Consider the following 26297-nt stretch of genomic DNA (forward strand, 5'->3'; position numbering starts at 1 on the left):
ATCTGTACACAAATCAGCGGTGACTCAGGGGCTGCTGGAAAATTCAAACTAGTCACTACAAAAACAAAGCCGACAGCTAAACACCCTGACTGACTCACACACACACACACACACACACACACACACACACACACACACACGTGTACTGTACAGTAAACAGGAGTGCAGATATACGACTGCAGCAGGCGAAACCTGCTTATATTCCACTATTTTACATCGCTGTGTTTGTACAGAAGAGCAGGTGGGGGGTGGGGGGTGCTTATGCCCAGCAGGGCTGCAGTAGGGCAGGTCAGCGTTCACTCTCACCAGCAGGGCTGCAGTAGGGCGGGTCAGCGTTCACTCTCACCAGCACACAGTGTCAATAAAGAAAACCATTTCCTGTTCACTTTATCTTCTCCATATCTCTCTCCAAGCACACCATCAGCCCTGCCTGCAGTCGGCTATCAGACTCCGTAACCCTGTGGTCACACCAGAGGACCTGACTGGATCAGACCGGACGATGGACTTGTGCAGATCAGATTAGATCAGACCGGACCACTGAACTGTGCAGATCGGACCAGACTACGAACCTGTGCAGATCAAACTGGGTCAGACCCGACGACTGACCTGTGCGGATCAGACCGGGTCAGACTGGACAATGGACCTGTGCACATCAGACTGGACGATGGACCTGTGTGTATCAGACTAGGTCAGACCAGATGACGGATCTGTGCAGATCGGACCAGACTACGGACCTGTATGGATCAGACTGGATGACGAACCTGTGCGTATCAGACCAGACTACAGACCTGTGCGGATCAGACTGGATCAGACCAGACTATGGACCTGTGCATATAAGACTGGTTCAGACCGCACAAAGGACCTGGATCAAACTGGACACTCACAAGCCTCCTTTAACCTCACACTGATCCTGTGACTTCTTCAGCTCTTGTCTGTCTAAACTCCACCCTGAATGAGACACTTTGTTTCTCCAAACACAGTGATGAGGAAAAAATGAATAAAAAGCGCAAATTCAAAGCTACATCATGCACAAAAGTTCAAAGGGCACTGTGTCGGGAACAACAGCGTTCCTGTTCTGGACATATGAGACGGACCAAGGATCGAACCATATCTAGACAGAGGGGGAGGTGATACACCTTCTGTTCATCAAACTGAAGCTGGAACAGTCCATTTCAGTGGGACACAGTGGAGCTAACTCTCTCTACACACACACACACACACACACAGTAAAGGTTACACTACACCTGACCCTTAACCTCAGCAACCTAAAGTAAACATTTCAGCCATTTCAGATATTCCCATCATTCTGGAGTCTTCTGTATCACACACTCTACATTTCACTCATCCTGTTTCTCTTTCTTTCTTTCTCCGTGACGTGGCATTGTTTAAACTTCAGTTTCTCTTTCTATGAAAATACCAGTTTTAGAGATGTGTGTGTGTGTGTGTGTGTGTGTGTGTGTGTGTGTGCTCCTCACCTTCCCATACCGCTCTTCATGGTGTAAGTGTTCACACCGAAAGTGTTTCCACCTAAAGTGTTCCCACTGTAAGTGCTGTAGCGCTGCTGCTGGACGATGTTCTCACTCAGGTCCGACTGGTAGCCATTACCGGACATGAACATCGGGTCGCTCACGCGCATACTCGGTCCGCGCGACATGGTGGGGAAGCGCGAGGACGGTGTTCCGTGCGCGCTCATCGTGACCGCGCGCTGGTTCCTTGATTTACTGCAATTGCAACTCGAACGGAATAAAGTCCAAAATCAGAAAGTTTGGAGTGTGTGTCCACTCGGGGTGTGTGTGTGACAGAAGTGCGCACTTCTCCTCTCGGCTCCCGATCGCGGAAGAAGTTGACACACTCCTGCGGCCGGGATACAGCCCAGGGGGCGGGGTTTAAGGCACTGCCCGTATATCTGTGTGTGTGTGTTTGAGTGAAACTGGGATTTTACAAAAGCAGTGTTAAAAGCACAAAAGCCCTTGATTTCAGTTATAATTTTTGTATTAGACGATGACGTCACACTGCTCTTATATTTTTGCTTCTTGTCTTTCTGTCTCAATCTCTCTCTCACTCTCTCTGTCTCACTCTCTGTCTCACTCTCTGTCTGTCTCATTGTCTGTCTCTTTTCGTGGTAGGTGTGACAGATAGGTGAGTTCACAGAGTTTTGAGTAATTTTAAGGTGTGTGTGAGAATTATAAATGGGAAAGTGAGAGTGAGGACACACCCTGTGTGAGTCACACACACACACACACACACACACACACACACACACACACCCCCCGTGTGTGACCACACCCGACGCTGGAATGTCTCTGCATTGCACAGACGGATCACAGTATTGTAATAGAAACAAAACTCCTCAGAATGTGAAAGTTCATACACAGCTCAGCTCCGTGACGCTGTGGATCAGAACTAGTCACTGTATCTCCAGGTGATGTGGTCATTCATTATCTCCTGCTAGTCACAGTATCGCTTTGCACATGTGTGGCATGAAACGGTCTCATGCATCACCACCTCACTGATCATTTCTAATTCTACATTTATTTTCCAGATGCTCAGTAATCTAGGCATGGCTTCAGTTTGATGATAAAGACACATTAAACTCACTAGTGATGTAGGAAACTAGAGAACACAGTAGCTTCTTAATCACATTTAGTTAATGAAACATCTTCATTTAGATAAATAAACTAGAGCACAGAAGAGCTAATGTCATGCATGGGGCAGTGCATGGGCATAGGGCAGTGTGTGGGTATGTGGTAGTGCATGGGCATAGGGCAGTGTGTGGGTATGTGGTAGTGCATGGGCATAGGGCAGTGTGTGGGTATGTGGTAGTGCATGGGCATAGGGCAGTGTGTGGGTATGTGGTAGTGCATGGGCATAGGGCAGTGTGTGGGTATGTGGTAGTGCATGGGCATAGGGCAGTGTGTGGGTATGTGGTAGTGCATGGGCATAGGGCAGTGTGTGGGTATGTGGTAGTGCATGGGCATAGGGCAGTGTGTGGGTATGTGGTAGTGCATGGGCATGGGGCAGTGTATGAGTACGGGGTAGGGCATGGGGGAGTGCATGGGCATGGGGCAGTGTGTGGGTACGAGGTAGTGCATGGGGCAGTGTGTGGGTACGGGGTAGTGCATGGGGCAGTGTATGGGTACGGGGTAGTGCATGGGGCAGTGTGTGTGTATGGGGTAGTGCATGGGGCAGTGTGTGTGTATGGGGTAGTGCATGGGGCAGTGTGTAGGTACGGGGTAGTGCATGGGGCAGTGTGTAGGTACGGGGTAGTGCATGGGGCAGTGTGTGTGTATGGGGTAGTGCATGGGGCAGTGTGTAGGTACAGGGTAGTGCATGGACATGGGGGAGTGCATTGGCATGGGGCAGTGTGTGGGTACGGGGTAGTGCATGGGCATGGGGAGTGCATGGGTACGGGGCAGTGTGTGGGTACGGGGTAGTGCATGGGCATGGGGCAGTGTATGAGCATGGGGTAGTGTATGGGCATGGGGCAGTGTATAGGCACAGGGCATTGCATAGGCATGGGGCAGTGCATAACAGAGCAGTGAACACACCACTCCACAATCTGATCAGCGGTCCATCAGATTATACCCCAGTCACACAGTTACAGCTTTATAAATATCATTCTGAGGTTCATGTATGAGGTTGTGAAGATGAACACAGTGTGATGAAGAGCGTTAAAGACAAGCCACATGTTCCTCCTCAACTCAGAGGAAAAAACACACTGCTGAACTTCATTTCTGTGTGTGTTTACTTTGAGTTATCAGTGTTGTACATCTTTTCTTTGCAAGATAGCATGTAATGTGTGTGTGTGTGTGTGTGTGTGTGTGTGCGTACCCTGGACACACCCAGCCTAATGGAAATACTGCCATTGTGTGAAGATCTGTAGGAAAGTGCATGCAGTAACTCCAGGTGAGAAGAGCAAAAGTAAGAAAATAAATAACCCTAAATGATCACCATCCAGAGAGTTACACACACACACACTGCTCATTTTATATAAGAAAAACACCTGTGTGTGTGAGAGAGAGAGAAAGAGCGAAAGAGAGAGAGAGAGAGATAGGTGGGGCAGATTAAGCTCTTCACACCCTTTATAACTTTCACTATCTTAACATTTAATTGCTCAGTGGTTTAATTACACACACCTGTTGTTTCAGGGTTTGGGGAGTTTTTCTTTTCATAATAGCAGGTAGAACTGGGATTTCGGGGTTACTGGGTCTCTGGGTCTGAGGGACCTGGGGGGGGCTGTTATAGCCAAAATCCAACATTTAGCCATTAATACTTCTGTTATAAAGATTTACATTTACTTCACTTTGCAGAGAGACAGATAGACAGATAGACAGAAAGACAGACAGACAGAGAGATAGACAAACAGGCAGAGAGACAAACAGAGAGACATGCAGAGAGAGACGGAGAGAAAATCTAGGATGTTGGATGTTGAACACACCTATAGACAGGTGTGATAAGGGTGTGTCTATTATTACAGTGCGTGTTTATTACAGTGTGTAATTATTACAATGTGTATATTGTTGTGTGTGTGTGTGTGTGTGTGTGTCATCAGAAGCGCTTGCATCAGAATTGTGTTTCATCTGAACAGGTGTGTCATCAGTCTAGAGATAATGATTCACCATCACACTGTCTTTGTGTGTGTGTGTGTGAAACCATGATACTCATTTAAAATGTAGTTTTTTACCTTAAAACATTAGACTATTCTCTCTGCTGTGGTCAGGGAAACACCTCTGCTCCATGAAGGCAAACAAAGTGAGAATGAGGAGCAGCTTCTTCCTGCAGGAGCTTCAGGTCTCCACCTGGACAACACCTAGAGATCAGACTGCAGCACTCACCACCTCCACTGACTCAATGCATGATACACTTTATGAGTTTTATGCACTAAAAACTGCACACTTCCTCATCAGTCATTTTATCTTCATATCACCATATATCATCATCATCATCATCATCATCATAATCGTCATTCTATATTCATATCACTATACACCAATCAGCCATAACACTCTGACCACTGACCGGTGAAGTGAATAAGTATCTCCTCATCACGGCACCTGTTAGTGGGTGGGATATATTAGGCAGCAAGTGAATGTTTTGTCCTCAAAGTTAGAAGCAGGAAAAATGGACAAGTGTAAGAATTTGAGCGAGTTTGACCAAAAGGACCAAATTGTGATGGCTAGACCACTGGATCAGAGCATCTCCAAAACTGCAGCTCTTGTGGGGTGTTCCTGGTCTGCAGTGGTCAGTATCTATCAAAAGTGGTCCAAGGAAGGGTCATGGGCGGTCAAGGCTCACTGATGCATGTGGGGAGAGAAGGCTGGGCCGTGTGATCTGATCCAACAGACGAGTTGCTGAAATTGCTGAAGAAGTTAATACTGGTTCTGATAGAAAGGGGTCAGAATACACAGTGCAGGACAGTTTGTTGCATATGGGGCTGCATAGCTGCAGACCGGTCAGGGTGCCTATGCTGACCCCTGTGCACCTTCGAAAGCACCAACAATGGACACGTGAGCATCAGAACTGGACCACGGAGCAATGGAAGAAGGCCTGGTCTGATGAAACTTTTGAATGTTTTCTTTTACATCACGTGGATGGCCGGGTGCATGTCAATTATTTATGACATATTTTTATTTTCTTTTATTTATTAATCCTTTAATGATATAAACCCATCACCTTGGACGGATTGATGCGCTATGACATAACTTTCCGGATGTTTACCTCCTCAACTCTGAGTCTTTTACATTCCAGCTCCAGGTTCAGCTCCAGGTCCAGAGTTAAGATACGACCTACACAAGGATCGGCTTTTACTGCTAACGTTACCGTGGTGACGAGGTGTGTGGGTCGCTTGGCATCTTAGCCAAGCTGTTAGTCAGCTTAAGTCAAGAGCAGAGACGTGAGAGGAAGACTTCATGTTAGAGATGTTCTGATGTTCATCTAACGTCAGAGTTATCATTACAGCATGGACTTTAACCACATACATGGAGAACACACAGACTTGCTCTGCTGGAGAAGGAACTGGAACTTATACACATCTGATGATCTGATCATACATGAAGAAGCATTTTACACCCTGGAACATCACACATGACTAGACGTTGGAGTGTGTGTGTGTGGGGATTAGTGATCATTCAGCTACAGGAGCGTTAGTGAGATCAGACCCTGGTATTGTGAGAGTGAGGAGGTTCCACTTCATCCTGTGTGTGTATTCATGGTGTATTTAGTGTGTTGTGAGACACGGAGGTGTGTGTGGAGTGTGTAAGGTGCAGACAGATGGGTGTGTGTAGGGTGTGGTGTCAACATGTACACACACACACACACACACACACACACACACACATACACATACACAAGTGAATGGAGAGGCAGGCGAGAAACAAGTTCTAAACTGTTGCAATATCTCACACACACACACACACACACACACACAGGTTTCAGCTACACTCCCTCGCCTGAGGCATGTAGAGTGGAAAATGAAGACCAATGAAAGGAGTGAAAACACACCTGTGTGTGTGTATGCAAATAATACACAAACATATACTGTACATACATACATATATACATTAAATATATATATATTCTCTCCCTCTCTCTCTCTCTCTATATATATACACTATATTGCCAAAAGTATTCGCTCACCTGCCTTGACTCGCATATGAACTTAAGTGACATCCCATTCCTAATCCATAGGGTTCAATATGACGTCGGTCCACCCTTTGCAGCTATAACAGCTTCAACTCTTCTGGGAAGGCTGTCCACAAGGTTTAGGAGTGTGTTTATGGGAATTTTTGACCATTCTTCCAGAAGTGCATTTGTGAGGTCACACACTGATGTTGGACGAGAAGGCCTGGCTCTCCGTCTCCGCTCTAATTCATCCCAAAGGTGTTCTATTGGGTTGAGGTCAGGACTCTGTGCAGGCCAGTCAAGTTCCTCCACACCAGACTCTGTCATCCATGTCTTTATGGACCTTGCTTTGGTCACTGGTGCACAGTCATGTTGGAAGAGGAAGGGGCCAGCTCCAAACTGTTCCCACAAAGTTGGGAGCATGGAATTGTCCAAAATGTCTTGGTATGCTGAAGCATTCAGAGTTCCTTTCACTGGAACTAAGGGGCCAAGCCCAGCTCCTGAAAAACAACCCCACACCATAATCCCCCCTCCACCAAACTTTACACTTGGCACAATGCAGTCAGACAAGTACCGTTCTCCTGGCGACCGCCAAACCCAGACTCGTCCATCAGATTGCCAGATGGAGAAGCGCGATTCGTCCCTCCAGAGAACGCGTCTCCACTGCTCTAGAGTCCAGTGGCGGCGTGCTTTACACCACTGCATCCGACGCTTTGCATTGCACTTGGTGATGTATGGCTTGGATGCAGCTGCTCGGCCATGGAAACCCATTCCATGAAGCTCTCTGCGCACTGTTCTTGAGCTAATCTGAAGGCCACATGAAGTTTGGAGGTCTGTAGCGATTGACTCTGCAGAAAGTTGGCGACCTCTTCGCACTATGCGCCTCAGCATCCGCTGACCCCGCTCCGTCAGTTTACGTGGCCTACCACTTCGTGGCTGAGTTGCTGTCGTTCCCAAACACTTCCACGTTCTTATAATACAGCTGACAGTTGACTGTGGAATATTTAGGAGCGAGGAAATTTCACGACTGGATTTGTTGCACAGGTGGCATCCTATCACAGTTCCACGCTGGAATTCACTGAGCTCCTGAGAGCGACCCATTCTTTCACAAATGTTTGTAAAAACAGTCTGCATGCCTAGGTGCTTGATTTTATACACCTGTGGCCATGGAAGTGATTGGAACACCTGATTCTGATTATTTGGATGGGTGAGCGAATACTTTTGGCAATATAGTGTATATATATATATATATATATATGTGTGTGTGTGTGTGTGTGTGTGTGTGTGTGTGCGTGTATTATATGCACACACACACATTGGAACCATAATTCAATTCAATTCAATTCAATTCAATTCAATTCAATTTTATTTGTATAGCACTTTTAACAAAGAGCATTGTCTCAAAGCAGCTTTACATGAGAAACAACATAAGAAAACAACAAACATATAAACAGACAGACAGACAGACAGTCCTAGATGTTATCCCAAGTGAGCAAGCCTGAGGTGACTGAGGCAACTGTGGCAAGGAAAAACTCCCTTAGATGGTAAGAGGAAGAAACCTTGAGAGGAACCAGACTCAAAAGGGAACCCATCCTCATTTGGGTGACAATTGTGTGATGTAGATACAGCATGTGTATAGTGTTATGTAAATCAATAAGGAGGTTGTTGTCCACAGCGCTGCTTGAATACCCCAATCCTCACAAGCAGAACCCGGCTGGAGCTGGTCCATCTCCGGATGCCACTGGAGCACAGTCTCTGTATGCCTCGGGATGGGTAGAAGAAGGGAAACAATGGAACAGCATTAGCGTAGCTGCTGTTCATAATATTAGCAGCACTAGATGATAATGTGTATTTAATCAGATGTACTGGAGCACAAGGTTATGGGATGTGTTAGATGTATGCCAGGCTAAAGAGATAAGTCTTTAGTCTACATTTAAACTGGGAGACTGTGTCTGAGCCCCGAACACTGTCAGGAAGACTATTCCAAAGTTTAGGAGCTAAATACAAAAACGCTCTACACCCTTCTGTGGACTCTGATATTCTGGGAACTACCAGAAGTCCGGAATTTTGTGATCTTAAAGAGCGTGGTGGATTGTAACGTGTTAGAAGACTGGAGAGATAGGTGGGAGCTAAACCAATTAGAGCCTTGTACATGACTAGAGCTAATTTATAGTTAATTCTAAACTTCACAGGAAGTCAGTGCAGGGATGATAATATTGGGGTTATATGATCATATTTTCTTGATCTGGTAAGAACTCTGGCGGCTGCATTCTGGACTCACTGTAGCTTGTTTATTGAAGATGCAGGACAAACACCTAGTAATGCATTACAGTAGTCCAGTCTGGAGGTCAGGAATGCATGAACTAGTTTTTCTGCATCAGATACAGATAAAATGTTCCTAAGCTTGGCGATATTTCTAAGATGGAAGAAGTTTTTGTGATATTGGAAATATGATGTTTAAAGGATAAGTTGCTCTCTAATATTACACCCAGGTCTTTCACTGTAGAGCTAGTGGTAACAGTACATCCTTCTAGATGCAAGCTGAATTGCGAGAGCTTCTGTGGACTAGTTTTTGGACCAATAAGTAATATCTCTGTCTTATCGAAATTTAATAACAGGAAATTATCGGTCATCCAATCTCTAATATCTTTAACACACTCAGTTAGTCTAGACAAATTAGATATTTCATCTGGTTTTGATGAGATATATAACTGGGTATCATCGGCATAACAATGGAAACTAATCCCATGACTTCTAATGATGTCACCCAATGGAAGTATGTATACTGAGAAAAGCAGAGGTCCTAAAACTGACCCTTGTGGGACCCCGTATTTCACTGGCACTATACTGGACAGTTCTCCATTTAAATCTACAAAGTGGTATCGATCAGACAGGTAGGATCTAAACCATTTTAATGCCTGTCTCTGCATACCTGTGTGATTTTGTAAGCGATCTATGATAATATTATGATCTATAGTGTGGAATGCAGCACTAAGATCAAGCAGGACTAAAATGGAGATGCAGCCTTGGTCCGAAGCTAAAAGCAAGTCATTAGTGATTTTAACTAGTGCAGTTTCTGTACTATGATGGGGCCTGAAACCTGACTGAAATTCTTCAAGGATATTGTTTTCCTGTAGGAAGGAGCATAATTGAGCTGACACCTTTTCTAATATTTTAGATATAAACAGAAGGTTTGAAACCGGTCTGTAATTTGATATTTCATCAGGGTCATCATATGTCTATAATAGACATATGATGATGTGACACTGCACTAAGACAACATTGTGTTTTGGCACCCTAACAATTTTATCTCCATGTTCTAATTGTTTATTTTGACGTGTTGTCCGTTACATAAAACTCACACACACACACACACACACACACACACACACACACCACCTCCTCAAAGCGTGGCGTCAGCGCTGCATTCAGACACAAAATGGCAGGCAGAGGCTCCGTTTCCCAGAAGCCTGACAAATCACGAGTGTTTGTTTTATCTGCTGCTGCGTGTCTCCTATAACACACACCATCCTCAGGTTCACGACTGTCTTTAACTTCCTTTGTTTTGTGTGTGTTTACATTAATAATAAAACATCTGCACTCACATCTGTCTGCTTTACCTCACAGCCCATCTGTCTGCTTTACCTCACAGCACATCTGTCTGCTTTACCTCACAGCACATCTGTCTGCTTTACCTCACTTCACCTCTCACACTGAGAGAGAGAGAGAGGGTTTAAAATACTCTGGGTTCTAAATGTTCATCAAGCTGTAACTCTACACACCAAATAATGATGAGTTTCAGTCTCACATTTCACACACTTTCACTCTGAGAACTGTGTGTGTGTGTGTGTGTGTGTGTGTGTGTGTGTGTGTTACAGATTGCCTAGTGAAGAGTGAACAGTTTAATATTAGACTTTATCTCTTATTTGTGTGCCGTCATTCCCACACACACACACACACACACACACACACACACACACACACACACACACAGCAGTTATTAGAACAGCCACAAGTTCTCAGGAACCACCATGAGATTATGAAATCAATAACAACTGCTTACCATCACTGAGGAAACAAACATGACATCAAACACAACAAACAAGTCCAGACTGAAACCACCACCTCCACCACACACACCCCCACCTCCACCACACACCCCCACCACCTCCACCACACACACCCCCACCTCCACCACACACCCCCACCACCTCCACCACACACACCCCCACCTCCACCACACACACCCCACCACCTCCACCACACACCCCACCACCTCCACCACACACCCCCACCACCTTCACCACACACCCCCACCTTCACCACACACACCCCCACCACCTTCACCACACACCCCCATCTTCACCCCACACTCCCCCACCACCTTCACCACACACCCCCACCTTCACCACACACACCCCCACCACCTCCACCACACACACCCCCACCTTCACCACACACACCCCCACCACCCCCACCACCTTCACCACACACCCCCACCACCTTCACCACACACCCCCACCTTCACCACACACACCCCCACCACCTTCACCACACACCCCCACCACCTTCACCACACACACCCCACCACCTCCACCACACACACCACCACCACCTTCACCACACACCCCCACCTTCACCACACACCCCCACCACCTCCACCACACACACCCCCACCACCCCCACCACCTTCACCACACACCCCCACCTTCACCACACACACCCCACCACCTCCACCACACACACCCCCACCTTCACCACACACACCCCCACCACCCCCACCACCTTCACCACACACCCCCACCTTCACCACACACACCCCACCACCTCCACCACACACACCCCCACCTTCACCACACACACCACCACCTCCACCACCCACACCCCCACCTTCACCACACACACCACCACCTCCACCACACACACCCCCACCTTCACCACACACACCCCCACCACCTTCACCACACACCCCCACCTTCACCACACACACCCCCACCACCTTCACCACACACCCCCACCTTCACCACACACACCCCACCACCTTCACCACACACCCCCACCTTCACCACACATCCCCCACCTTCACCACACATCCCCACCACCTTCACCACACACACCCCACCACCTTCACCACACACCCCACCACCTTCACCACACACCCCCACCACCTTCACCACACACCCCCACCACCTTCACCACACACACCCCCACCACCTTCACCACACACACCCCACCACCACCACCACACACACCCCCACCACCTTCACCACACACCCCCACCTGCACCACACACACCCCCACCACCTCCACCACACACCCCCACCACCTTCACCACACACACCCCCACCACCTTCACCACACACACCCCCCACCACCTTCACCACACACACCCCCACCACCTTCACCACACACCCCCATCTTCACCCCACACTCCCCCACCACCTTCACCACACATCCCCACCACCTTCACCACACACCCCCACGACCTTCACCACACACACCCCAGCACCTCCACCACACACACCCCCACCCCCTTCACCACACACCCCCACCCTCACCACACCCACCCCACCACCTCCACCACACATCCCCACCACCTTCACACACACCCCCACCTTCACCACACACACCCCACCACCTCCACCACACATCCCCACCACCTTCACCACACACCCCCCACCACCTCCACCACACATCCCCACCACCTTCACCACACACCCCACCACCTCCACCACACATCCCCACCACCTCCACCACACATCCCCACCACCTTCACCACACACCCCCCACCACCTCCACCACACATCCCCACCACCTTCACCACACACCCCACCACCTCCACCACACATCCCCACCACCTCCACCACACACCCCCACCACCTTCACCACACACACCCCCACCACCTTCACCACACACCCCCACCACCTTCACCACACACCCCCACCACCTTCACCACAACCCCCACCACCCTCACCACACACCCCCACCTTCACCACACACACCCCCACCTTCACCACACATCCCCACCACCTTCACCACACACCCCACCACCTTCACCACCTTCACCCCACCACCTCCACCACACACACACCCACCACCTTCACCACACACCCCCACCTTCACCACACACACCCCACCACCTCCACCACACATCCCCACCACCTTCACACACACCCACCACCTTCACCACACACCCCCACCTTCACCACACACACCCCACCACACACCCCCACCACCTTCACCACACACCCCACCACCTTCACCACACACCCCACCACCTTCACCACACACATCCCCACCACCTCCACCACACACACCCCCACCAACTTCACCACACACACCCCACCACCTCCACCACACACCCCACCACCTTCACCACACACCCCCACCACCTTCACCACACACCCCACCACCTTCACCACACATCCCCACCATCTTCACCACACACCCCACCACCTACACCACACACACCCACCACCTTCTCCCCACATCCCCACCACCTTCACCAGACATCCCCACCACCTTCACCACACACACCCCACCACCTTCACCACACACCCCACCACCTTCACCCCACACCCCACCACCCCCACCACACACCCCACCACCTCCACCACACACCCTCACCACCTTCACCACAACCCCCACCACCTTCACTACACACACACACACCACCTTCACCACACACCCCACCACCTTCACCACACACCCCCACCACCTTCACCACACACACCCCACCACCTCCACCACACATCCCCACCACCTTCACCACACACCCCCCACCACCTCCACCACACATCCCCACCACCTTCACCACACACCCCACCACCTCCACCACACATCCCCACCACCTCCACCACACATCCCCACCACCTTCACCACACACACCCCACCACCTTCACCACACACCCCACCACCTCCACCACACACCCCACCACCTCCACCACACACCCCCACCACCTTCACCACACACCCCCACCACCTTCACCACACACCCCACCACCTTCACCACACACCCCCACCACCTTCACCACAACCCCCACCACCTTCACCACACACCCCCACCTTCACCACACACACCCCCACCTTCACCACACATCCCCACCACCTTCACCACACACCCCACCACCTTCACCCCACCACCTCCACCACACACACACCCACCACCTTCACCACACACCCCCACCTTCACCACACACACCCCACCACCTCCACCACACATCCCCACCACCTTCACACACACCCCCACCTTCACCACACACACCCCACCACCTCCACCACACATACCCCACCACCTCCACCACACATCCCCACCACCTTCACCACACACACCCCACCACCTTCACCACACACCCCACCACCTCCACCACACATCCCCACCACCTTCACCACACACACCCCCACCACCTTCACCACACACCCCACCACCTTCACCACACACATCCCCACCACCTCCACCACACACACCCCCACCACCTTCACCACACACCCCCACCACCTTCACCACACACACCCACCTTCACCACACACACCCCCACCTTCACCACACATCCCCACCACCTTCACCACACACCCCACCACCTTCACCACCTTCACCCCACCACCTCCACCACACACACACCCACCACCTTCACCACACACCCCCACCTTCACCACACACACCCCACCACCTCCACCACACATCCCCACCACCTTCACACACACCCCCACCTTCACCACACACACCCCACCACCTCCACCACACATACCCCACCACCTCCACCACACATCCCCACCACCTTCACCACACACACCCCACCACCTTCACCACACACCCCACCACCCCCACCACACATCCCCACCACCTTCACCACACACACCCCCACCACCTTCACCACACACACCCCCACCACCTTCACCACACACCCCACCACCTTCACCACACACACCCCACCACCTTCACCACACACCCCACCACCTCCACCACACATCCCCACCACCTTCACCACACACACCCCCACCACCTTCACCACACACACCCCCACCACCTTCACCACACACCCCACCACCTTCACCACACACCCCACCACCTTCACCACACACACCCCACCACCTCCACCACACATACCCCACCACCTTCACCACACACCCCACCACCTTCACCACACACCCCACCACCTTCACCACACACCCCACCACCTTCACCACACACACCCCACCACCTCCACCACACATACCCCACCACCTCCACCACACATCCCCACCACCTTCACCACACACACCCCACCACCTTCACCACACACCCCACCACCTCCACCACACATCCCCACCACCTTCACCACACACACCCCCACCACCTTCACCACACACACCCCCACCACCTTCACCACACACCCCACCACCTTCACCACACACCCCACCAACTTCACCACACACACCCCCCCACCTCCACCACACACCCCACCACCTTCACCACACACCCCCACCACCTTCACCACACACCCCACCACCTTCACCACACATCCCCACCACCTTCACCACACACACCCCACCACCTTCACCACACACCCCCACCTTCACCACACATCCCCACCACCTTCACCACACACACCCCACCACCTTCACCACACACCCCACCACCTTCACCACACACCCCACCACCTTCACCCCACACCCCACCACCCCCACCACACACCCCACCACCTCCACCACACACCCTCACCACCTTCACCACAACCCCCACCACCTTCACTACACACACACACACCACCTTCACCACACACCCCACCACCTTCACCACACACCCCCACCACCTTCACCACACACCCCACCACCCCACCACCTCCCCACACACCCCCACCACCTTCTCCACACACACCCACCACGCACCAACACCCACCTCCACCACACCACGCCATGTGCAAGATGATCAGCTGATGCCAGATTACATTTTCAGAGCATAGGAACAGAGGTGGCAGTTAGTCCTTATCTGACCCCTAACTAATTTCTGGGGCAAATCCAGTGTGTGTGGGAAGGAGGACTCAGGAGACAGGTGGACTTTTATAGAGCTCTGGCCTCACTTTAATTTTCCTTGTGCCTTTTAGCAGAATTCCACCACAACAGGAAAAACAAGATAGAACCTGTCCTGATATCCAAGATTTTCACATTCAAGTTCATTTTTACACTTTCACAAGCTCATGCTCCAGCATGTGTGTGTGTTTGTGTGTGTGTGTGTGACCTCTATCTTCTCTCTCTCTCTCTCTCTCTCTCTCTGTTGTTTACAGTGTTCCCTTTTCTACCTGACAGAGCAAACAAAACACACATAAATAAACTCCTCACTGTGATCATGCACAGGTGAGAATAATCACACGTTACCTGTGGTTCAACCCTCCACCTCTCCCTCCACAGCTGACACCTCACCACACCGCTGACGCATGACTCAAAAGCCGTGAAATAGTCCAGAACACTTGAACAGTGATGCTTGACCACGCCACTGCTGTGTCAGTGTCTCCTGAGCTGCATCATTCATTTCCATCAGTAAAGCTACAGTAGACATGTTTCCACTGAGTGACTGCTTTATACCTGCTGCTTATTTACAATCTGTAAATGATAATAATAATAATAATAATAATAATAATAATTTTAATTACATTGATAATAATAATCAATAACCCTTTATGAATGTGTGTCCTGTGTCGACTCGTGTTCAGGTTTCACATCATTTATCAGACATCTTGATCCAGAGTGACTTAAAGGAGATGTACCAGAAAGATGGACTGGAGTCACACCAAGGGTTAGGGTTAGGATTACAGACTATTCTTGCTGCTGCGCTCAGCGTGAGAGCCAACATGGAATGTTTCAGGAGGAGCTGTACCTTCCCCAAGCGATTAGGGCTCTGAACAATTCCCTTTCACTCTATTCAATGGACACACACTCTGTTCTATCATATAATTCATTCCAACACCACATACACCAAACCAGGATGTTCATGTATGAGTCATGTGTGGTGTTTATCAGCAGCACTTGCTATATGCATTCTGTAGAAAGATATTTATAGTTTTTTTCAAACACTTTCATGCAACACTGATTTAAATCTGATGCCACAGCTACAGGAAGCCATCAGACTGAGCGCAGCAATGGGGTAGAAAACTTAAAAACAAGTGGTACAGATCGATTCTGGACCATTCACAGAGATGCTTCACGGTCAGGAAGGTAAAAATTTATAGAGTTTATAAGAGTTTATAACGGTGACGAGGCTGTGAGAGTTCCTGGAACGTTATGGAAGAGATAGGATCCAGCAAGCGGGTGGAGATAATCTGCAGGATCTCTTCTGTAGAGAGAGAAGAATGTGATAAGGAAAGAGAACAGGAGGAAGGATTGTACGGAGTAGGAGTCAGGGTAGGAGGGAAATATGGGCGGATTTTCCTAATCTCCATGTTACATTAGGGCGAGTCTCTCTGGTTCTTCAGAGCTGCCAGAGTCGAGTGCCGTGGAATCTGTTGTGTTTAAAGGCAGGATATAAATCTCTCCTTAACAGATTGAAGTCAGTTATATTTTACTCCATCCGGCCACCAGAGGGCTCCAATGTGCAGAGCCTGAGTCATCGTCATTTCTGGATCTTCCGACATTTTGAGGTTAGAAACTTTAAAAAGCAGATTTATTACTGCATGATAAACAACATAAAGACAATAATTCTACACCTGCTTGTGTAAATCTCTACATTTCAAGACATAAACTGAAAGTCTTATAATAACTAGTACAATATTTCTGCAACGCATCATTTAACATATTAGTAAAACTAAATGGTGAGATACAGTTATATTACCAAAAGTATTGGGACACCCCTCCAGATCATTGAGTTCAGGTGTTGTTTTTCAGGGGTTGGGCTCCGCCCCTTAGTTCCATTGAAAGGAACTCTTAATGCTTCAGCTTCATACCAAGACATTTTGGACAATTTCATGCTCTTTGTGGGAACAGTTTGGGGATGACCCCTTCCTGTTCCAACATGACTGCACACCAGTGACCAAAGCAAGGTCCATAAAGACATGGGTGAGTGAGTTTGGTGTGGAGGAACTTGACTGTCCTGCACAGAGTCCTGACCTCAACCCCATAGAACACCTTTGGGATGAATTAGAGTGGAGACTGTGAGCCAGACCTTCTCATCCAACATCAGTGCCTGACCTCACAAATGCCCATGCTTCTAGAGGAGTGGTCAAAAATTCCCATAAACACACTCCTAAACCTTGTGGAAAACCTTCCCAGAAGAGTTGAAGCTGTTATAGCTGCAAAGGCCGGGACAACTCCATATTACATTCATGTACATGGAAAGGTAAATGAAAACTTTTGGCCTGGCTCGCAGTCTCCTGGGCCGAGCCGAACCCCTGAAAAACAACACCTGAATTCAGTGATTTGGAGGGGTGTCCCAAAACTTTTGCCAATATAGTGTAAGTGGATATAAACATTGACTTTTAAAAGGTTCAAGATTATAATAAGTTTAAACCTGCGGTGAAACTCTGAGGTCTACTACACAGACCAGGGTGTTATAGCAGCTAATAAACTGATCCCTAGTCCCAGTTGAGTAAATAAGTTAACCATGTGAGTAACTATGTTAACTATGTTAATATTTCAAATTATATCTATATTCAGTCCACATACATACTCCCATCTCACTCTACATTTTCTATCACTATAGTCTTTATTCTATCCTTATTCCATTCTATTGTTGTTTATTTTTATTCTATTTATATTCTTATATATTGTATAATGATAGTCTATTTTATATTATATTTTGTATTATATTCTTATATTCTTTTAATTTTAGATTATTCTTTTCCTCTGGTGTATTTCACATATTTTATATTCTAATTTTACATTTTTATTTAAATTGTATTTTTTATATTTTTTATTCAGGTGTTACATTTTATTTCCATCATAGGACAGTCGTAAAAAAACATTAGAATGTGTATGTGAAAAATAAAATCTGAAATAAATAATGCAGCTTCCCATGATGACCAGCAGGTGGAGACACACTCGATACTATGAGAGAGAGAGAGAGAGAGAGAGAGAGAGGGAGAGAGGGAGAGAGAGAGAGAGAGAGAGAGAGAGAGAGAGAGAAATTTTCACTCTGACAAAAAGATTTTCTAACATACAGGCAGACAGACAGTTTCTTACAAGCAGACAGACAGACAGGTTTGCTAACATACAGACAGATTCTCTTTTAACACAAACTGTCTGTCTGTCCATTAGAAACCTTTTTTGTTTGTTATAAAACCTGTCTGTCTTTCTGTCTATCAACTGAAATCATTAAGGAACCCTTCTGATAAGGTTAATACTTTCACACGAGGCTCATTAAAGAACCACCTGAATCACAGTTTTGGGAACATCTTAGGGTTCTACCCCTAACCCAGTTGGTCTGCTGTGGTGACCCCTCACACACGTAGGGAGCAGCCAAACATCAACAACAACAACAACTAATCTGAGAAACACAACACAATTAAATAGAATTCAATTACATTTGATTTTATTCACATAAAAGAACATTAGAACATTAGAACTGTGTGCTTTTGTTTCTCAGGAATGTTCTGGTTTTATTTTGTGGAGGAAGTAACTGCAGTGCTCTGGTTCTCCCTTTACAATCCACTCCTGACCCGGAACTGAAGGGAACCTGAAAACAAAAACTCTGTTAATTATCTGTTTATAACTGTTTATTATATATAACATTTCAATTTATCTCTAATGAGCGAGTCAGAGGTGGCGATGGTGAGGAAACCCCCTGAGATGATATAAGGAAGAAACCTGGAGAAGAACCAGACTGAAAAGGGAACCTCATCCTCATCTGGGTGACACCAGAGAGTGGGATTATAAATCATTATAAACACAGAGAGTGGGATTATAAATCATTATAAACACTGAGAGTGGGATTATAAATCATTATAAACACTGAGAGTGGGATTATAAATCATTATAAACACTGAGAGTGGGATTATAAATCATTATAAACACTGAGAGTGGGATTATAAATCATTATAAACACTGAGAGTGGGATTATAAATCATTATAAACACTGAGAGTGGGATGATGTGGTGCAGGTTCTTACTCCAATCAGTCAGGAGCTCCACCTGATTCCAGCTGGCTTTCAGTACACTTGGGTGTGGCTTCTGCTCTACATCCATAAACGCTTCCAGATCTGCTCCTTCACCACAAAAACACTGTACATAGACGTCTGACTAAACCAGTGAGTTTTCAGTCTGGACTGAAACACTGAGACTGGGTCTGAATCCCCAACACTAACTGGAAACTTGTAGCATGAAATTGGCTCTAATCAAAACACCATCCATCTTTTCATCCTGTCTCCAGACACCTCATACATAGAGCTGTCTCTCCAGAACACTATGGCCAATATCAGATATCACTTTTCATTCACTCATTCATTTACTTATACTTTTTTTTATTTATCATTCTTCTTCTTTTTTATTGGTTATTTATTATTTATCAATGTGTTTTGTATTGAAATGTACATCACTCTAAAACACATGAAAACACTGAGACTGAGAGACGGGGAGAGAGAGAGAGAGAGAGAGAGAGAGAGAGAGAGAGAGAGAGAAAGACAGAGAGAGAGACAGAGAGAGAGACACAGAGAGAGATGGAGAGAGACACAGAGAGACGGAGAGAGAGACACAGAGAGAGAGAGAGAGAGAGAGAGAGACGGAGAGAGAGACACAGAGAGAGAGAGAGAGAGAGAGAGAGAGAGAGAGAGAGAGAGAGACACAGAGAGAGAGAGAAATCTAAAGCCGGGACTGAAAGGCGGGCTTCCAAGCCCCTCTTCTCCCAGCTTCCTGTGTAGGGAATGACATAGAGACTTCTTCTGCTTGTGTATTTGGGACGGAGCCTAGTGCGTGACAGAGAGAGGCGGGGTATACTCCTGACTCCACCCACTGTTCCTATCACTGTACCGAGCAGAGAGACAGAGAAACAGACGGAGAGTACGACACTAGAACCGACACCGGAATAAACACCGCACTCACGTCACCACGCCGCGCGCACACCGCAGAAGAGCTCACGCGCACACCGGAGGATGACGGAGTGACGGATCGAGGGATTATGCTCGGCGCAGGATCGGTGTGCTCGCGCTGCGCAGTTGGACAGGTGTGTTACCTGTGGCGGGCTTCCCGCTTTCTCCTTCCGGCTGCGATAAGAACCACGCCACGCGAGCGCCAGTTTATTCCGGGTTGAAGGTGCGGCTCGGGTTCGGACAGCGGCAGCAGGAGGAGGACGGGACATATCGCCTCCGTTAACACCGACAGCACAGGCGCGAGACAATCGGGCCTGTGTTAGTGACAAACACCCTTTATTATCGTGCCTCTGACGCAGCGCGGAACCGGACACTGCCGGAACCAGACCGGACCATGGAGGTGTCACAGCAGGACCCCGAGCACCATCATCATCATCCTCCTCCTCCTCTTCCTCTTCCTCCTCCTCCACCGGAGAACGGCTTCGTGACACCGGAAGCACCGTCTCCGGGGCTGATGCTGTCGCGCGTGGACGGCTGCGTGCTGCCTTTCCTGGGTGGGTTCGGTCGGTACCAGAAGCAGCTCGTGGTGCTCACATGGATCCCGGCTCTGTTTATCGGCTTCAGCCAGTTCTCTGACTACTTCCTGCTCGCGCAACCGAACAGCACCTGCCTACGGACCGTTAACGGTACCATCGTAACCGAGCACGAGACCACCACCGCCATAACCGCCGCAATGGCCACCGCCATGACCTCCTCCGCTCCGTTTTTCACTCACGCGCTTCACACCCCGGCCGAGAGTAACGAGAGCGCGCGAGCCTTAGAACATTGCGCGTGCGAGAATGGGACATGGAGGCACGAGATGCTGTCGGGACTCAAACAGAATGTGGTGACCAAGGTACTACACACACACACACACACACACACACACACACACGCATATACACACAGAGCGTGGACTCGTGCAGAATCACGTGACTACGCCAAAATGCTGAGCGTGCAAAACTGGTGTGACGTCATCACCATTCATTTCACCTACAGCTTTGTATCTGTTTGTTAGTGTGTTTGTGTTTATTACAGAGTATTAGCGTGTAAGGGGTGTGTATTAGTTTGTTAGTGTGTTAGTGTTCATGACAGTGTGTAATGCAGTGTGTGGTGTGTGACACACTCTCAACAGTATTTTATTTCATCTCCAGATTTTGTGTTAAGTCCCTAAACTTCAGCATGATGTTCTGCTTACTAATCACTCAGCCCTGATCTCCTGACCCCCCCCATCCCCCCGGCCCTCTAAACTCACCCCCACCCCCAGCTCCTTCAGTGAGAATCTGTCTTGCTGAAAGTTAGAGCAGTGTGTGAGAGCGATGGTGTGGTGACCGTTACAACACCCAACCACTGTTGTGCACTGCTGTGTGGGGTCAGAGACTCTAGGGGTCTTATTGTGCACTGGATTTAGACTTATGCAATATTTATTTTCCTCATGACTACCGTTTTTAAAATAAGTAATGATTAACAGTTTAAACCCTGTAGCCCATAAAAATAAGAAAACCAGTGTTCCCACCATGTCCAGTTTAAAGAGAGTAGTGGCGAGGTTATGATTTCAGCAGCTGTGTAGAGGAACTGCGTCGATTTGTGCAGAACACAGTACAAAAACACCAGGTATCAATAAAATCCTTTCATAAAGTAGCAGTGTAAAGTCCATGTGGTCAACATTTTCACTGCTGATCTGCTTCTCAGGGTGTCCAAGTGCTGACCAGAGCAGGAGAGAAAAAAACCTACATGGTAGGTATCTACTTGGAGTGAAACTCCTGTGTTCCAGCCAAACACTCAGACACTGTAGCAGTGGTCAGTGGCTCTGACTCTGTACAAGAAGTAGCTACAGTAGACAGTGTCCACAGTCATAAAGTGACACAGAGTACAGATACAGCTCTGAATGATTCGTGAAATGTACAGAGTAAATAACAGTAACAGTAATATATTTAAAGGGTGTTGTGCGCGGTCTGTCATGAGGAACTGGACAATTCTGCACATACAGTAAAAGGGCGGAGTCTGATATAAGCTCGAGTGAATGTCACTGGATATCACAGCAGTGTAATAGTGTAGTGTGGAGATGACCAGATTAGCCTGCGCTGATTTCCAACATTCATTCTAACCATGGTTTTATAATGATTTTGCACAAAATGTTCAGAGTGTGTGAAGCAGTGTTAAATGATGTCTAAAAGCAGTATGAAGGAAAAGAACAGCCTCCTTAACCTGATAAACTGCTCCTACAACCTGCGCCTCCTTCAAACACTTCCAAGATAAACAGGACGTCCTTCACTGAGGACTGAGCAGCAGAGAAATCTTCAGAGATATGGAGTTAGTCCCGTGAATACCAGTGACTCACCACTGGAGCGGTCATATCCCAGTCGGAATTCTGTTCAGCTTCGACCTCGACCTCGCCGCGTTCCACAGACGGAGTGGAAAAACAGATGCCTAGTGTTTGTTTTTTGTAAACAACTAGTTAGCTACCTGCTAAGTGTACTGAGTGAAGTATATTTTCCTCCTCAGCACAGTGGACTGTAGACTCAGGGTTTTACATTTAACAAAGTAAACACGTGATTAATCACACGCTGATATTTATATAATGTACCAGAAGTTTAGAATATTAGATGCACTATTTGCTGTTGCTGGTGTCCATTAAATGAAGTCCATTCTAATAAAACTGTATAAAGAACTAAAAAAAGAGAGAAATCTACAGTGAGAAAAAAAATTGGCATTTGGTGGACAGCCTCACATCCAGAGAGACTCGTGTTTATCTCACTTATACACCTGAGCAGTGAGGGCTTGAACTCATGGCCTCATGCTCAGAAGTCCAAGCTCGAAACCACTGAGATCCGTCCTACACCTTCACCAGAATAAAGCTATCCATGGCCTTCAGCGCTGGGTTCGGTCTGGTTCTGGGAAGCCAGGTTCCTCAGGGGTCGGTTCTAGGTCCCATCCTGTTTTCAGAAGAAACATACCATATGCTTTCTCTCAGGCTCATCATCCGGAAGTCTGAGATTTCCTTTCATTGTTATGCTGATGATGTGCTAACTGGATTTAGCCATGAAATCATCTCTCATGTGTCTTGACATGAGCATTAAGCTATATGTAGATACAGTATAAGAAACTCTCTAGTGTCATGGGGAGGTCATCCTGTTGCTGCCCACAGGCCTGTACGATCCCAATAATGCTTCATGATTTCATTTAAAATCTTTCGCGCATTCATTATGACCTACAAAAAAACAACCACTAGGTTATTATCCAGCACCATCAGATTGTATAAGAGTTTATACTTCTCCATTTTCAACAACAGTTCCTGTCAGGAACCGCATGAAAATCTCCCTGTCCACACACACACACACACACACACACACTTACAGAACATGTGGAAGTTTGATATATTGATCATGGCAGAACAGTAATATTTATTAATATTTATCATGGAGAAGATGCTGCAGCTACGATGGAGGTTAGGGTTAGGGTTTTTTCCCTGTTCCGGAGGTCAGAAGTGTATGAAACCAGCCTATGTTCAAAGGAGCCAAGCAAATAATCCTCAAGAACCAGAATCCTGCTTTTTTACCAGCAAAGAATAAATACATGGAAGAAAACTTCAGAGCATTAACACCTTGAGAATAATGCTGAGGTGTGTATAAAGTGTTAGAGAATACAAAACCATGGAAAAATATCAAGATGGAGAAAAGTTCTAAAAGTAAAAACTCCAGACAGGAGGATTGATATGTGTGTGGACTGACGATGAGGTGGAACTGCTGCTCAAGGTTCCTCTTGAATACAAAGTGTTCTCCTGGGTCTGATCCTGACGCTGCAGTATCACAGTCTGTCTCCTTCACACCAACAAGACGTTCTCAAATAAGAAATCACAGAGCACTCGATAACTCTCTGACCATTAGCCGATCCTGGTCATGAAGCCAGTCCTCGCATATTCACAACACACACACCACAGATATATCTGTGTTTAATTACAGATTAACTTTCAAGGTTTTATGATTTCTTTTGAATGCTCCAGCTCCTCATGTTGTCCTGACTGTACTTCATTTTATTATTAAGGTGAAGGAGGACACTCTGTTAGCGCCTTCACTTCATTATTAGCATTTAAATGTAAACCCCAAACAATTCTTCTGTTTTTAAACTTGTTTAATATACAGCGTTTTTTTATTCTGATGCGTTCTTACCTTAAAAATGCCGTGTATGTTGTTTAGTTTCTTGTTGTATTGTATTATTTTCGGGGCAGCACCGTGGCTTAGGGGTTAGCACCTCACAGCAAGGAGGTCCTGGGTTTGACTCCTGGGTTTGAACAGGCAGGGGCCTCTCTGTGTGGAGTTTGCATGTTCTCCCCGTGCCTGTGTGGGTTTACTCCGGGTACTCCGGTTTCCTCCCACAGTCCAAAAACATGTACATTAGGTTGATTGGTCATTCTAAATTGCCGATAAGAGTGAGTGTGTGTGTGTGTGTGTGTATATGGTTGTTTGTCTATATGTGTGGCCCAGTGATGTACTGGTGACCTGTCCAGGGTGTACCCCTGCCTTTCACCCAATGTGTGCTGGGATAGACTCCAGCAGATCCCCGTGACCCTGATTAGGAATAAAGTGGGTATAGAAGATGGATGGATGTATTATTTTCAGTTTTTCCTGTTTTACACTGATTCTTCGTTGTGTGAGGCCAGCTGAGTTTAAGTCATATAACATGTGCTGTAAGGTGTGTGTGTGTGTGTGTGTGTGTGTGTAGATCAGATGAGTGTAATCTTGGTAAGATGGATCAGATGGACAGTGTGTCTGCCCTCGACTGGAGGCAGTGGTGAGAACGTATCAGCCAATGTTCTTAGAAAACTGAACAGAGTGAACCTGAGAATGCGGAAGCCATTTAAAGGCAAAGTGTTCATGTCAGATATCCACTCTTTTTAGTTTATTGCTGTTGATTGACCATTATAGAAGATTATTTTTTGGTAAAAATATTGCATTAAATTATTTACATAAGATTTTTACACATTTCTGTATGTGATTATCAGTGCATGCTTGTACATCTGTTATAGTGCATGATGAGTCAGCAACATCAGCTTGCCACAAAGTGATCCTCTTACTTCAGACTGTGTCCATGCCACAAAGTCCGTTTTATAAAGTGAGCCAGTTAGACCACACAGAGGACTGCTTCTCTGCCACAAAGTGAGCCAGTTAGACCACACAGAGGACTGCTTCTCTGCCACAAAGTGAGCCAGTTAGACCACACAGAGGACTGCTTCTCTGCCACAAAGTGATCCTGTTAGTTTACACAGAGGACTGCTTCTCTGCCACAAAGTGATTCTGTTCGTTTACACAGAGGACTGCTTCCCTGCCACAAAGTGATCCTGTTCGTTTACAGAGAGGACTGCATCTCTGCCACAAAGTGATCCTGTTAGTTTACAAAGGGGACTGCTTCTCTGCCACAAAGTGATCCTGTTAGATCAGTTACAGGACTGCGTCTCTGCCAGAAAGTGATCCTGTTAGTTCAGTTAGATCAGTGTGCTTTTATGATGAAAGGTGTGTGTTTTTCATGAGGTGTGTGATGCAGTGTGTAGCAGTCAGCATGTGTGTAAATGGTGAAAGGTGATCTGTTTGTTTCTCATTCCCTGAAGGCTGATAAGGAGCTGAGATTTAATGAAGATGGAGAGAATAG

General features: G+C 47.5%; 3 protein-coding genes across 4 annotated transcripts in view; 1 reads left to right on the forward strand and 2 right to left on the reverse strand.

Annotated features, from left to right (window-relative positions):
• Positions 1 to 2036, reverse strand: part of dspa (desmoplakin a) — a 33784-nt gene extending 31748 nt beyond the window's left edge. Inside the window, exon 1 of one of the 2 annotated variants that reach the window (XM_058394824.1) lies at positions 1476 to 2036. In XM_058394824.1, the coding sequence (XP_058250807.1) occupies positions 1476 to 1693 (218 nt within the window). In that variant the 5' untranslated portion in view covers positions 1694 to 2036. The remainder of the gene's footprint in view (positions 1 to 1475) is intronic. The other variant, XM_058394825.1, reaches the window with a different exon arrangement.
• A 642-nt stretch (positions 2037 to 2678) lies between these two features.
• On the reverse strand, positions 2679 to 3392 carry LOC131356319 (uncharacterized). Its single transcript, XM_058395223.1, has one exon. It carries the CDS (start codon positions 3390 to 3392, stop codon positions 2679 to 2681), a length of 714 nt encoding a protein of 237 aa, XP_058251206.1.
• Positions 3393 to 20552: 17160 nt separating this feature from the next.
• Positions 20553 to 26297, forward strand: part of slc22a23 (solute carrier family 22 member 23) — a 44625-nt gene continuing 38880 nt past the window's right edge. The window contains exon 1 of the mRNA XM_058394869.1: positions 20553 to 21507. Within this exon, the coding sequence (XP_058250852.1) occupies positions 21007 to 21507 (501 nt within the window). The 5' untranslated portion in view covers positions 20553 to 21006. The remainder of the gene's footprint in view (positions 21508 to 26297) is intronic.

This window comes from Hemibagrus wyckioides, linkage group LG07 (assembly GCF_019097595.1).
Source record: "Hemibagrus wyckioides isolate EC202008001 linkage group LG07, SWU_Hwy_1.0, whole genome shotgun sequence".
Taxonomy (NCBI): Eukaryota; Metazoa; Chordata; class Actinopteri; order Siluriformes; family Bagridae; genus Hemibagrus; species Hemibagrus wyckioides.